A 16,057-nucleotide genomic window follows, 5' to 3' on the forward strand; every position below is an offset into this window, starting at 1 on the left:
TAGAGCAGATGCACTTGAATAAGAAATGCTTTTTATTTTACATTTATTTTCTAGATTGCTGGAATCTGGATGTCGGCTGGTGCCAAAAATACGAAATGAATAATACTACAACATTGAAGAGTGTAGTTGGGTGATCACTATACACAGATATGTATCACCCAAATTTGCATTCATTTTCCTAACAATTAATGAAACAACCCATTAAATTTCGACAAAGCTCGATCACAACCATGGCACGCCTTCCCTTTCATCAATTTATTGCCTACTCAATACTCATAATTCCAGCGTAGAGCAAGCACGAGCCTACTCATAACTCCGTATCACTAATCTTGCTAGGATGCACAGCAAGCACCTCATCGACCACCTTCTCCAGATCCACCCAAGAGGGCCCACCTGGCAGTGCAGCCGCGGCAGCCTTCTCTTTCCATTCCATGGCCATTCTCTTCATCTCTTTTCCCTTGTCCCCTCCTCCCATCACCTCCCGGATGGCCGCCTCCACCTCGTCCCTCTTGACATCGCCGCCGCCGATCTCCTTGCCGACGCGCCACTCGGAGCAAACGTACCTCGCGTTCGTGTACTGGTCGGCGCCGAAGGGCCAGCACAGCATCGGCACCCCGGCGCCGATGCTCTCCAGGACGGAGTTCCACCCGCAGTGCGTCAGGAACGCGCCCGTCGCCTCGTGCCGGAGCACCGCTTCCTGCGGGCACCAGCTCGTCACGTGGCTCCTCGCCTTCGTCTCCTCCAGGAACTCCGGTGGCAGCACGGCGGCGGCAGCGGGGTCGTCACCGTTGTTCACTTGATCGTTTCTGATCACCCACAGGAAGTCCATTTTGCTGCTGGCCAGACCCCACGCGAACTCCAGCAGCTGGTCGCTCGTCAGCGTTGCTACGCTCCCGAAGCTCACGTAGAGCACCGAGTTTGGCCCCTTGCCATTCAGCCACTCTAGGCAGGCGTTGTTCTCCCTGGACAGGTTTGATTCCAGCGTGTCAACCGCACTATCACTGCCGTCGCCAGCGACTTGATCGAGGAGGAGCGGCAATGGCCCGACGGCGTAGATCGGCGGCAGGATGGTGGACATGGCGGCCATGGCCTCGCGATCGATCTCGTCGAAGGTGTGGAAGATAACGGCGGACGGAGTGGTCCTGTGGCACGCCATTGAGCGCAAGAGCATGTTGAGCATGGCGTCGTCGGGGTCCGTGGTGCGGATTAAGCTCGGGAAGTCTCTGAGGCGGATGTCTTTGGGCATCCCCGGCACCCAGTCCAGGACCGTGTCGTCCAGGTATCCATTACTTAGCTGCTCAGCCTCTTGTTTCTCAAAGTCAAAGCAAGCACACTCAGTAAGTCTGTTTTTCATAGCGAGAACAATCGATGTGTGTACTGTATATACCTTTGAGGGGGACAATGCCCATGTCGACAAGCCGCTGGCACTGCTGGCAAGCCATGAAGGCGAACGCGCTCGATGTCCAGAAGGTGACGCAGGGAAGACCCATCTCCTTGGACGCGTACAAGACGTGCTCGACGTCGGAGATGATGCAGGACGCCGGCGGGAGGAGGCCGGAGACGAGGCTCCGGAAGGGCGGGACCAGGGCCTCCGTGGTGGACAGCAGGGCACCCATGTCCTGCGACGAGTCCGCCTCGGACGGGGGCAGGCCGTCCGGGACGGCGGCGAAGCGGAACCCGGGGACCCCGTCCAGCGCGCCGGGGCCGCGCGAGCGGAGGAGGCGGCGGCGGTTGTGCTCCGTGTGGACGAAGGTGACCCGGAAGCCATGGCAACGGTGGAGGAGCTTGGCCAGCTGGAGCGCCGGCTTGACGTGGCCCTGCGCCGGGAAAGGGAAGAACACGGCGTGACGCTTCTCCACCGATCCTGCAGCTGCCACGGTCGCCATAGCCGATCAGTATTCGGTACTCCCTCTCCAGACTACCGACGGGAGGTTTTCCCTCTAGGTAGCTGCTCTTTATTATGTTGATTGATACACTAGTTGGTTTGAGGCAACCCGGCGGAGCACAATTATTGTACAATAGGGATGCCTACGTTGTAGCTTGTACCTCAGCTAGAAGCTAGGGAGGCTATGTCGCAACCACGATGTTCGAATTGGTGAGCCTACCGAGTTTTACAGTCTCTTCTAGAGTTTTGTTTCGATACAATCTTAGGGCATGTACAATGGTTTTATCTTAGCAATGCCATGTAGGATAGATGATGAGGTGGAGGAAAAAGAGCTCATAAGAAAAGATTTGTCTTCTCTTATTTAAGAGAAGACAAGATGTGATCTCTTAGCACAATATGTCTCACCACAATTTTAGAAATTACTAGTTATTGAAGATAAGGCTAAGATATGACCCATTGTAGATAAATTTTTTTGCCATCTCTAAATCACATGCAAGACTTAAGATAAGACTATCTTATCAACCATTGTACATGCCCTTAGATGCTTCGAGCTGCGTGTACTGATCTAACACGTTCATGAAGAAGACCAGTGATAGGGTCCTATATGTGATTTGTACCCATCGCTTCTGCCCTCACGTCGCCATTTTATGATGAATATTTTTTTAAATACACGATATATATGATGAATATTTAGGAATGGAGGAAGTAGATGTGAGATAATATCACACATTTAAGTTGAGACATCAGCATAACTCAGCGGGCGTAAACATCATTCTCTTATTAGTTTTCTTTTCGGACTGGACCGTGACGGAATTATTATTTTTGTAAATAACACACTGCACTGCATAGGAATTGAACACAAGACCTCAATACTGTGGAACGTCAGGTCCTACCACTACAACCAATGTGCCCTTGACATTTATGAAACAGGAAACATTTAAGCACATAGCACCACGTCCAGATTAGAAAACATGCTTGAAATTTTATGAAACCTTTTTTACGGATTGTGATTTTCTAAATGTCGAATATTCTTGATAACACAAACAATTTTAAAAGTATTTTTCAAATGTGAACAAATTTTATAATTCTGATTTTTAAATAAGAATAAAATTTGGTATCTGAACAATTTCTTCTCACACAAATTTTGGAAACATGGACAATTTTTTAAAATCCCCGAACAGTTTTTAGAGTGTTGACACTTTTGAAAATTCCAAATATTTTCTGGAAAACAAGAAATTTAAAAAATGTTGACATTTAAGTTGACACTTAAAAAATGTTCATGCGTTCCAAAAGAATGTTGTGTGATGCTTAAAAAAAGTATTATACAATGGAAAAAATTGTAGCATTCAAAGAAATGGTCGTGACAATTTATTAAAAGAAACTTGATGCATTTCAGAAAAATCATGACATTTTCTAGAAAGAAATGTATGCAATGTAAAAAAAAATGTTCGCAGAATTGTTTTAGAAAAATTCCATACTATTAAGGAAAGCAATCGGTATTTTTTGAGGGGTAGAAAAGTGATCAGTAGTAATTTGAAAAATGTTTATCATGTATTGTAAAAAATGCTCGGGCCTGTATTTGAAAAAAATATTCATCATGTATTTTAAAAAAAATTCATTGTGTGTTAAAAAAAGTCCCGTGTATACAAAAAAATATACATTGTGTATTACAAAAAAAGTGGAGATGTATTTGCAAAAAAAAATACAACTATATAGGGGTACTAGCTTGGGAACGAGTTGTGTTCCGAGAGTGGACATGCTACTATGTGAGGCATGAATTTCATGTTTGGCTTGGACATGCAACTCGGTCGGGTGGGTTTACATGTTGGGTTTGGACGCTATCTAGCTACTAGCTATGGACCCGTAGGTCTGTGGTAGACTACTCATGCATCATCAGAAGGCAGCAAGGATGATGTAGAAGACCTCCATGATTGATTCCTCTTCGATAGAGTATCGGAAAAGGCCTCCAGATGGGATCGCGGAAGAAACAGAAGTTTGCGACGGTGGAAAAAGTGTTTCAGGTGGCTTTCTGGGGGTTTCCCAATATTTGAGAATTTATAGAAGTGGGGGTTTCCCTGTTGCCTTGTCGTCTTCTCTTTTGTCCCCCGGACTCCTCTTCAAACTTCTAGGGTCTCTTATGTTCAGAAAAAAAATGTCAAAAAGTTTCGTAGCGTTTGGATTCCGTTTGGCATTGACTTTCTGGAAACAAGAACCAAGCAGAAAACAACAACTGACACTAGGCACTGGGTTAATAGGTTAGTTCCTAAAAATAATATAAAATAGTATAAAAATGCATATAAAGTATCTAAGACTGATACTATAATAGTATGAAGAAATAAAAAAATTATAGATACATTGGAGACGTATCAAGTTCCCTCCTCTCCTGCGGTGGTTGGGGCGGCCGTGCTTGCGGCGTCCTTGGGCTACGAGGGTCGGCAGTCACTTGCTCAGCTGCAGAGGCTACTCCAGCCGACGCCGACCAACGTGGTCGCGTCACCCTCCTGCGTGACAGCTGGATCCGGTGGGGAACGGGGGCAGGCGGCCCCCGTACTCACTTTCCCTCGCTCGCCTATGGGCGGGCCGACGATTGGGCTATCCACGTCAGGTGGGGAGTGTGGGCAGGTGGCCCAAGTACTCACCCCACCCAGCGCACCTTTGGTGGGGGCACCCACCGTTGCGGCCCGGGACGCCCGATGTCGGCTGACATCAACGGGGTCGAGGGGGTCCTCGCCGACACGTGGTACTACTCCGCTATCTGTTGGGGGTGGGGCTGGAGGCCGTACCCCAAACAGGGCTTCTCGGGAGGAGATCATCGCTTTTGTAGGGATTTCGGATCCTGTTTTTGAGAGGCGACGGATGAGCTGCCGCCTCAAGGATCAGCCAGAGGTTGATGACATACAGCAGCGGTGCGCTATGCGGGCGGCCAAACTTCATGACATTGAGGTCAATACTGGTATGTCGATCAACACTTCCAATTCCATTTTGTATTTTACCAATGATGAAATTATTCATAATGCAAATCAGTTAGGAGTTTCACTTGGTAGTAATGCTAGCGAAATTTCTAATTCCGTGAACAATATCCTGGATCTTGAAGCGGAGCACGCTTTAGAAATGATTCGAAACTTAGTAGCGGTCGAACCCATGAATGGTTCTGACATAGATGCGTTGGGAGTCAGGGTTCTTGATAACTTTTGTGCGGATCTTGCACCATCCCTTCCTGAGACAGATGAAGAGGATGGTCATGTCGAGGCTGAGGTAGTTAGGTCCATGGAGCCTGGTTGTGAGGACCGGGTGGAGGATCAAAACAAACCTAAACGCAAGTGGAAGCGGAAGATTTATCCAGCTTCGGCAGTACGTAGAAGTGCTAGGATCCGTACCACTAAAAAATTTCATGATGAAATATGAGAGAAATCTTTTGGAATAGCAGAGGTCTGAAAGACTTGGCTAAAAGAAGGTTTCTTGCAGATGCTTCTATCGATCATAGGTTGGATTTTATCGCCCTCTCGAAAACTAGCAGAGACAATTTCTCTCCCTAGTTTCTAAATACTTTATCGGGAGGTGTCAATTTTGATTGGCACTGCCTACCTCCGAGAGGAAGATCAGGTGGGATCTTACTTGGGGTTAGATGTGAGTCGCTGGAAGTCTGAAGCGTGGTCATGGGAGACTTCGCAGTTAAGTTTCGGGTCAGATCAAAGGCCGATGGGTTTAATTGGGCATTGGTGGCGGTATATGGTGCCGCGCAGCCCGAGCTCAAACCAGAGTTTTTGGCAGATCTTGTCCGAATCTGCGGCTCTGAGCAGCTTCCAATCTTGGTCGGGGGTGACTTTAACATTATTAGAAGGAGAGAGGATAAGAACAATGATAACTTTGATGGCAGGTGGTCGTTTATGTTCAGTATCATCATTGAAAGCTTGGATCTGAGAGAGATAGAGCTTTCGGGTAGAAAATTTACTTGGGCTAATACCTTGCCAAACCCGACATTTGAAAAACTGGATCGAGTCCTAGCGAGCGTCCAATGGGAGCAAAAATTTCCCCTGGTAACAGTCCAAGCGTTATCCCGTGGAATCTCTGACCACACCCCACTACTGATTGACTCTGGTGAGGCAAGGCATATGGGGAACAAAAATACTTTCTCTTTTGAATTGGCGTGGTTCGAAAGAGAAGGCTTTTTGGATCTGATAGCCAGGGAATGGGCTAAAGATGCAGGAGGTCGGACCTCCGTTGAGCGATGGCAGAATAAGAGTAGGCACTTGAGAAGCTTCCTACATGGGTGGGCTAAACATCTTAGTGGGGTTTATAAGGCTGAAAAGGAAAGGCTCCTTACACTTATTCAGTCCCTAGATTTAAAAGCCAAGTCCACAATTCTAGAGACCACGGAGCTTCATGCTAAAATTGATGCGGAAATAAGATTGAAAGAACTTCTCCGTGAAGAGGAATTGAAGTGGGTGTTGCGAGCTAAGGTTCGCAAAGTTGTCCAGGGGGACGTGGACACTCAATTCTTTCACATGATCGCTAATGGCAAGCACAGAAAGAAAAGAATCTTTCAGCTTGACCAAGACGAAGGAACGATTTTAGGACAGGAAAACCTAAAATTATACATAACCGAATACTACAAGTAGTTGTTTGGGCCTCCAAAGGATAATTATGTATCCCTGGATGACTCTAGGATTGAAGAGGTTCCTCAACTTGCTGCAGATAAGAATGATATTTTGACTGCCCCTTTTTCGGAGAAAGAGGTGTTTGAAGCCATTTCACAAATGAAATATGATAACTCACAAGTGTAGGGGATCGCAACAGCTTTCGAGGGTAAAGTATTCAACCCAAATTTATTGATTCGACACAAGGGGAGCCAAAGAATATTCTTGAGTATTAGCAGTTGAGTTGTCAATTCAACCACACCTGGATAACTTAGTATCCGCATCAAAGTATTTAGTAGCAAAAGTGGTATGAAATTAAAGGTAACAGTGGCAAAAGTAAAGATAATAGTTTTTGGGTTTTTGTAGTAGTTGTAACAGTAGCAACGGAAAAGTAAATAAGCGTAGAACAATATATGAAAAACTCGTAGGCAATGGATCAGTGATGGATAATTATGCCGGATGCGATTCCTCATGTAATAGCTATAACATAGGGTGACACAGAACTAGCTCCAGTTCATCAATGTAATGTAGGCATGTATTCCGTAAATAGTCATACGTGCTTATAGAAAAGAACTTGCATGACATCTTTTGTCCTACCCTCCCGTGGGAGCGGGGTCCTAGCAGAAACTAAGGGATATTAAGGCCTCCTTTTAATAGAGAACCGTAACAAAGCATTAACACATAGTGAATACATGAACTCCTCAAACAATGGTCATCACCGAGAAGTATCCCGATTATTGTCACTTCGGGGTTGTCGGATCATAACACATAATAGGTGACTATAGACTTGCAAGATAGGATGAAGAACACACATATATTCATGAAAACATAATAGGTTTAGATCTGAAATCATGGCATTCGGGCCCTAGTGACAAGCATTAAGCATAGCAAAGTCATAGCAACATCAATCTCAGAACATAGTGGATACTAGGGATCAAACCCTAACAAAACTAACTTGATTACATGGTAAATCTCATCCAACCCATCACTGTCCAGCAAGCCTACGATGGAATTACTCACGCACGGCGGTGATCATCATGAAATTGGTGATGGAGGATGGTTGATGATGACGACAGCGACAAATCCCCCTCTCCGGAGCCCCGAACGGACTCCAGATCAACCCTCCCGAGAGAGATTAGGGATTGGCGGTGGCTCCATGTCGTAAAACGTGATGAAACTTTCTCTCTGATTTTTTTCTCCCCGAACGTGAATATATGGAGTTGGAGTTGAGGCCGGTGGAGATCCAGGGGGCCCACGAGATAGGGGGCGCGCCCTACAGGGGGGCACGCCCCCTGTCTCGTGGACAGGCCCTGGGCCCCCTGATGTATTTCTTTCGCCCAGAAATTCTTATTAATTCCAAAAAGTGCCTCCGTGGATTTTCAGGACATTCTGAGAACTTTTCTTTTCTACACATAAAACAACATCATGGCAGTTCTGTTGAAAACAGCATCAGTCCGGGTTAGTTTCATTCATATCATGCAAGTTAGAGTCCAAACCAAGGGCAAAAGTGTTTGGAAAAGTAGATACGTTGGAGATGTATCAACTCCCCCAAGCTTAAACCTTTGCTTATCCTCAAGCAATTCAGTTGATAAACTGAAAGTGATAAAGAAAAACTTTTGCAAACTCTATTTGCTCTTGTTGTTGTAACATGAAAATCCAGCATTCAAGAGCAAATATTATGAACTAACCATACTCACAATAACACCTAGGTCTCACAATTACTCATATAAATAGCATAATTAGCTAGCGAGCCATAATAATAAAGCTCGGATGACAACACTTTCTCAAAATAATCATAACATGATATAACAAAATGGTATCTCGCTAGCCCTTTCTGAGACCGCAAAACATAAATGCAGAGCACCTTTAAAGATCAAGGACCGACTAAACATTGTAATTCATGGTAAAGGAGATCCAGTCAAGTCATACACAATATAAACCAATAGTAATGAATGCAAATGACAGTGTGCTCTCCAGCGGGTGCTTTTAATAAGAAGGGTGATGACTCAACATAAAAGTAAATAGATAGGCCCTTCGCAGAAGGAAGCAGGGATTTGTAGAGGTGCCAGAGCTCGATTTTAAAATAGAGATTGAATAACATTTTGAGCGGCATACTTTCACTGTCAACGCAACAACTATGAGATGGATGTATCTTCCATACTACATGCATTATAGGCAGTTCCCAAACAGAATGGTAAAGGTTTATACTCCCCCAACCACCAACAAGCATCGATCCATGGCTTGCTTGAAACAACGAGTGCCTCCAACTAACAACAACCTTGGGGGAGTTTTGTTTAATTATTTTGATTTTCTTTGATCTTTTTGGATCATGGGATTGGGCATCCCGGTTACCAGCCCTTTCTCGTGAATGAGGAGCGGAGTCCACTCCTCGTGAGAATAACCCACCTAGCATGGAAGATATAGGCAGCCCTAGTTGTAACATGAGCTGCTCAAGCATACAAAACAGAATTTGATTTGAAGGTTTGGAATTTGGCACATACAAATTTACTTGGAACAGCAGGTAAATACCGCATATAGGAAGGTGAAAGGATCGATATAGTTGACTAGAGGGAGGGTGAATAGGCAACTAACAATTTTTAGCTTTTCTTTACCAAATTAAACTTTGCATCAAAGTAGGTTGTCTAGATATGCAACTAGGTGAACAACCTATGTGATGCAACAACAACAAACACACGAGCAAGCAAGGGATACAACACAAGTAAGCTTGCAAAAGTAAAGGCACGAGATAACCAAGAGTGGAGCCGGTGGAGACGAGGATGTGTTACCGAAGTTCCTTCCTTTTGAGGGGAAGTACGTCTCCGTTAGAGCGGTATGGAGGCACAATGCTCCCCAATAAGCCACTAGGGCCACCGTATTCTCCTCACACCCTCGCACAATGCGAGATGCCGTGATTCCACTATTGGTGCCGTTGAAGGCAGCGACTGAACCTTTACAAACAAGGTTGGGGCACTCTCCACAACTTAATTGGAGGCTCCCAACGACACCACGAAGCTTCACCACAATGGACTATGGCTCCGAGGTGACCTCAACCGTCTAGGGTGCTCAAACACCCAAGAGTAACAAGATCCGCTAGGGATAAGTGGGGGGAATCAAATCTCTCTTGGTGGAAGTGTAGATCGAGGCCTTCTCAACTAATCCCGAGCAAATCAACAAGTTTGATTGGCTAGGGAGAGAGATCGGGCGAAAATGGATCTTGGAGCAACAATGGAGCTTAGAGGTGGAAGAGATGGTCAACTAGAGGTAGGAGACACCCCTTTTATAGCTAAGGAAAATATCCAACCGTTATCCACAAATCCAGCCTTCGACATGCGGTACTACCGCTCCAGGAACGCGGTACTACTGCAATGCCACGCGGTACTACCGTGAGGGACCACAGTACTTCCGCGGCAGCAGCAGAGACTAGGACATGCCTGACTAAGAGCAGTACTTCCGCGAGCGTGGTACTACCACTCTTCCTTGCGGTACTACCGCAAGGCAGGAAATTCCTAGCCTACGAAGGGCGCGGATGAATAAAAATACATCTGTACCTACTTCCGCTGGAAAAGAAACAGTGCAAATATCCGACGCGGTACTACCGCTAGGGAGCGGTACTACCGTATGGCAGCTGAACCAGGCCGCGCACGGTACTACCGCGCACGAAGTGCGGTACTACCGTGGAGGCGCGGATGTAAAAAATTACATCCGCTCCTACTACCGCGAAGCAGCGATACTAGGCATACGGTACTACGACTCCAGGGGAGCGGTACTACCGTTGGCACCCGCGGTACTACCGCGCGCGACATGCGGTACTACCGTGGGGGCGCGGATGTAAAAAATTACATCCGCCCCTACAACCGCACCGCAGCGGCACTAGGCCTGGGAGCCACGGTACTATGACTCCAGAGGAGCGGTACTACCGCTCCAGGGAGCAGTACTACCGCAAGCTCAGCAATAGCAGCCAGGACAATCACAAAGAGGATAACCGGGGGAAGCTCCAATGTGCAAGGGAAAGGTGGAGACAAGGAGGGAAACGTGTACGTGATGATTCCACCCAAACCTTTCCGACGCGGACCCCCTCTTAATAGTACGGCTCTCGTACGATTCAAATCCACCAAAAAGAAACGTAGAACAACACCGTCTTCAATAGTCTTCGAGGGGCACCGAACCGTCTTGTGCCTAGAGATGAAGCGTCTGAGAAACTCAAGGCACACGATTAGTCCGCAAAAGCATTGTCATCAATCACCAAAACACCTTAGGGATAAAAATGCCCTTACAATCTCCCCCTTTTTGGTGGATTGATGACAATACGGGATTTGCACAAAAAGGAGATAATATAGAGCAGAGGCAAACCCCTCCTCTCTAGAATATAGACAGGCTCCCCCTAGATGTGTGCAATCTAGATGGATGCTTTGGACTGCATAGCACACAAACTGGGATCAACACTCCCCCTATATTTTAGAGACAAAGGCATGATTATTAACATCTAAGCAAGAGCATAGCACAAAGGTAGCACAATATATCACAAGCTCGCTAAGATAGATAGAGTGCATATGTCTTACACCATATGAAGGAAAGCAACCCAAAGCAACCGAAACGAGGTTCAAATGAGGTTCAGACGAGAGAGAAAACACACCGAACACGAACACGACACATGACTCACAAATCCCTACACTCTATCCCCCTTTGGCATCGAGACGCCAAAAAGGCAGAGAGGACACCTACAGACAAGCAGTGGCTCAAGCAGAGAAATCATCCCAACGCTCCTCGTCAGACTCGGCGGCAGGAATGGTCTCCTCGATGTCCTCCTTAGAATCAGTCCACCTGTAGCCTTGTTTCTCCATCCACTCAGCCTCTGGAGTGATGCGATCCTCAGAACCGCCAGACATGTCCTCTCCATAGAGCTTCAAGATCTTCTTGTCCCGGCGGTGACTCTCCTTGGATGCCACGTGAGTCCTGTACTTCCCCTTAGCTTGCATGCAGAAAAGAGTCTTCATCTTGTCCTTCAGCTTCTTGGCCCACGAGGGCTCAGAGGAACTATGGGAAGACCTAGCAGGACGGTCCTTAGCAACATCCTCTGCTCCAGCCTCCTCCTCATCAACAACCCTTCTAGCAGCAGACGCCTCAGCACGAGTAGTGGTGTTGGCCCAGTTGGGCTTGACACGAAGACAGATGGGATGATGTCGAATCCAGTCTGGAGCAAGGAACTCATCACCAGGGTACATCTTCTCCCAAGTCTTTGAGATCAACAAAAACAGATATGGTCCATAGATAGGCACCTTGCGGTTGAACACCGCAAACCGAAGCTCACACCACATGATGTGTGAGACATCAAGTGGCTGAGTCTGAGACACACGAGCCTCCTCGCATAGGAGCATGATATCCACCATATAGGCATGAACCTTGTCCTTGTCGCCAATGCGAGGGAACAAAGAGTTGCGGAAGATGTGATACATGATATCCATAAAAGAGTTGAGCACCCACGCCGACTTGCCATTGGGAAGCGCCTTCTCAACATAGAATGGCTGAATCTTGTCCTTGTTAGCATACTCAGAATTAGCATGGGGGCGAACACCCACGGGAGTGTCGAGCCCGTCATCAGGAACCTGGAGCAGATCCATGAACTCCTTCCAGGTAGCAGTCAACTTACGGCCATTGGTCATCCAGGTCATCCTCCGCTCCTCATCAGGGTGAAAGTATACTAAGGCAAAGAACTGACAGATAAGCTCAGGGTCATAGTCAAGGTGAAAAGAGATCACATGTTCAATACCAAACTGCTCCACCAAACCCAGAGCTTCTCCAAAGTACTCACGAAATTTGTCCTTCCTCGGGTGATGCATGTCTATCCACTTGACATCCACGTAGGTATTTTGCTTGTTCTTGATGACATCCAGATAAATGAGAGTCTGCTGCTTGGTCCAAAACAGTTCACTGCCTCTGATAGTAGCATGAGGATTCACATACGGGTTGAGCTGCCGGAGATGGATGAACTCAGATTGGGGTATCTCGTCCATGCCCTTAGCGGGTTCCTTGTGCTTACTAGCGGAGTTCTTGACATGGCGCTTGGGGGTAGTGGAGCCCTCTGGTGCTTCACCTTGATTGCGTAGATGCTTGGAGCCAGTGTCACGACTGGGATTGGAACGGCGAGCGCCATCACCTGAGACACAAAGCGCAAAACACCCACAACAAGCAAAAAGGATCAATGCAAAGACCACGGCAAAGCACAAGGAACACATAGAAAGTACATGTGAAAGTTGCCATGAGATAGATTGGACCCACGGTAGTACTGCCGGATGCTGCGGTACTAAAATTTTAGTACCGCTCCAAGTCGCGGTAGTACCATGTGAGGTCACGGTAGTACCGGGGTGGGAGCGGTAGTAAGATCCTAGTGCCGCAGCGCGTGCGGTAGTACCGCACCTAATGGGCGGTAGTACCGGACAAGCTGTAGTACCGCACATGTGGTGCGGTAGTACCGCACTGCGTCAGATCCAAACCAAAGTTTGAATCTGAGAGGAACCGCGAAACCACGACGGTACTACGGTTGATCAAATCTAGCACAGGACAATATGTCAAGTATAATCCCTATGCAATACTACTCTCCAACATCCTACTCTTGCATAGATTTAGCCTAAAAATCTCAAGAACACACATGTCTCCCCCAAAAACCTAGAGGCAAAGAAAACAACCAAAACGAGAGGGAGTTGGGGAAAGACCTTGGTCCATGGCAAGAGCACGTGGTGGGGAACAATCCCACCGGACAGAATCGCAGGAGAGTAGCCGGAGGCGGAGATCCGTCGAAGGACGCCGGCCCCGTTCTTGAGCGAGGGAGAGAGAGAGAGAGACGAACTGGGGAAAACTGACGAATGGGTATGGGGGAGTTAGAACTCCCCCTACCCGTCCTTATCCCCACGCGTCTGCGACGGCGCGGTAGTACCGCACGTCATCGCGGTAGTACCGCTTGGGATGAAGTACCACACCAAAGCGGTAGTACCGCTCTCCCAGGCGGCAGTAAAAAATTACTGCCGCGCTGGAGCGATAGTACCATTCTCTCCTCAAGCGGTAGTACCATGGCAGGCCGCAGTAGTACCGTGATCTCAAGAAAAAAACACATGAAAAAGAGGTCTTTGCAAGGAAACTTTGAGCACAAGCGAAACCACAAGGACACACACACACCAAAGGCAAAAAGTCAACAAGAGGCAACCACGCGACACTACCTCTCAAAAGAGAGGGTGGTGGCCGGAGCCACCTATGTTTGAGTCAGTTGGTATGGCACCGCGAAGAATTATCCTTGGGCCCATGACCAAAATTCATCTTTGAAACACAAGTACCATCAAAAATGGCTAATGTGAAAGAGTTGATCGATTTATGCATAATGGGTGGAGGGAGAGTTCATTGAGAGAACAACACTCCCCCTATCATTGATTCGAGCAATGTGACTTGAAACCGTGCACATATTCCCACACTCAACATGATATCCGGTCTAGATGCACAAAGGTAAAGCAAGGAGCCAATCATGGAGCGATATACCTTTTGATCCACCGCTTTACCATTGGGATCAATGTCAAGTTCGCACTTGGTAGGCATTGGAGTAGAAGCCGGCTTGACATCACTTAGCTGGAATATTTTTAGCATGTCTTGAGTGTATTTGGCTTGGTTGATGAAGTTACCTTCTCTTCTTTGTTTGATATCAAAACCAAGGAAGAACTTCAACTCTCCCATCGAAGACATCTTGAACTTGGAGGTCATGAGAGCGGCAAATTCCTCATTGAAAGATTTGTTAGGGGAACAAAAGATAATATCATCAACATATAGTTGGCATACAAACAACTCCCTTTTGACCTTCTTAGTAAACAGAGTGGGATCAATTTGCCCCACCTCAAATCCACGATATTGTAACAACTCAGTAAGGTGGTCATACCACGCACGTGGGGCTTGTTTAAGGCCATAGAGTGCCTTATCGAGTTGATACACATGATCCGGGAAGTAGGGATCCTCGAACCCGGGGGGTTGCTTGACATAGACCAACTCATTAATAGGACCATTAAGAAAAGCACTTTTCACATCCATTTTTTGCAACTTAAAGTTGTGATGGGAAGCATAAGCAATCAAAAAACGTATGGATTCAAGGCGAGCAACGGGAGCAAAGGTTTCACCATAGTCGATACCCTCGACTTGGGAGTAGCCTTGTGCTACCAATCTTGCCTTGTTGCGAATGATGTTCCCATGAGCATCTTGCTTGTTCTTGAATATCCACTTGGTTCCAATGACGTTGTGGTTCCCCGACGGCGTTGGCACCAATCTCCACACCTTGTTGTACTTGAAGTTGTTGAGTTCTTCATGCATGACATTGAGCCAATCCGGATCTTCGAGCGCCTCATAGACCTTTTGGGGTTCAACACAAGAGACAAACGCGTGATGTTCACAATAGTTTGCTAATTGTCTACGAGTGCTTACCCCCTTTCTTAGGCTTCCAACCACATTCTCCATGAGATGACCTTTGGTGGTGAGCTTGGAAGCAATCTTCACGGCACAACGCTCTAATTCCTCCTCGGATGTGGAAGGAGGAGGGTTAACTTGATTATCTTGAGTGCCGTCTTGAGCTTGTTCTTTATCTTGAGCTTGCTCATGATCTTGAACTTGCTCGAGGGGGAGAACTTGACCCTGGGCATCATTTGGAGGTTCACCACCATCTTGAGGTTGATCTTGCCCTTGGTCTTGTTCATGAGGTTAAGGGCCTTCACTTTGTTCTTCGGAAGCATGTGGGTCTTGGGGAAGTGATGGCTCCACTTGAGTGGAGCATTGTCCTTCTCCTTCGGCCACAAAGGGTTCCTCAATGGGTAGAATATGACCAATACCCATTCTTCTTATGGCTTGGGGAGGAATTTCATCACCTATATCACAAGTACCACTTTGCTCCACTTGGGAGCCGTTATTTTCGTCAAACTCTACGTTACACGTCTCCTCAATGAGTCCGGTGGACTTGTTGAGGACACGGTAAGCATGAGAGTTTGTAGCATAACCAACAAATATGCCCTCATAAGCTCTAGCCTCAAATTTAGACAAATGAACACCTTTCTTGAGAATGAAACACTTACACCCGAACACCCGGAAGTACTTGAGATTGGGCTTGTTACCGGTGAGTATTTCATAAGGAGTCTTGTTCAAGCCCTTGCGGAGATAGAGCCGATTGGATGCATGACACGCTGTGTTGATGGCTTTGGCCCAAAAGTTATATGTATACTTGAACTCCGCCATCATGGTCCTTGCCGCATCCATCAACGTCCGATTCTTCCTCTCCGTGACATCATTTTGTTGAGGGGTATATGGTGCAACATATTGATGCTTGATCCCCTCATCACTAAGAAACTCATCCAAGGTGTAGTTCTTGAACTCGGTGCCGTTTTCACTTCTTATTGTTAAGATCTTTGCATCATGTTGACGTTGAGCTTCATTTGCAAAGTCGATGACAGTTTGTTGAGTCTCACTCTTCCTCTTGAAGAAATATACCCAAATGTATCTTGAAAGTCATCCACAATCA

At 46.8% G+C, this 16,057-nt stretch overlaps 1 protein-coding gene across 1 annotated transcript; it reads right to left on the bottom strand.

The window, feature by feature from the left end:
- Positions 1–225: 225 nt before the first annotated feature.
- Positions 226–2,096, bottom strand: LOC119310458 (7-deoxyloganetin glucosyltransferase-like). Its single transcript, XM_037586203.1, has 2 exons — positions 1,388–2,096; positions 226–1,305 (listed from the first exon to the last, which is right to left on the bottom strand). Exons 1-2 carry the CDS (start codon positions 1,884–1,886, stop codon positions 308–310), a joined length of 1,497 nt encoding a protein of 498 aa, XP_037442100.1. The 5' UTR covers positions 1,887–2,096; the 3' UTR covers positions 226–307.
- Between the last annotated feature and the right edge of the window lie 13,961 nt (positions 2,097–16,057).

The sequence above is a fragment of the Triticum dicoccoides genome, chromosome 5B, assembly GCF_002162155.2.
Source record: "Triticum dicoccoides isolate Atlit2015 ecotype Zavitan chromosome 5B, WEW_v2.0, whole genome shotgun sequence".
In the NCBI taxonomy this organism is placed as follows: Eukaryota; Viridiplantae; Streptophyta; class Magnoliopsida; order Poales; family Poaceae; genus Triticum; species Triticum dicoccoides.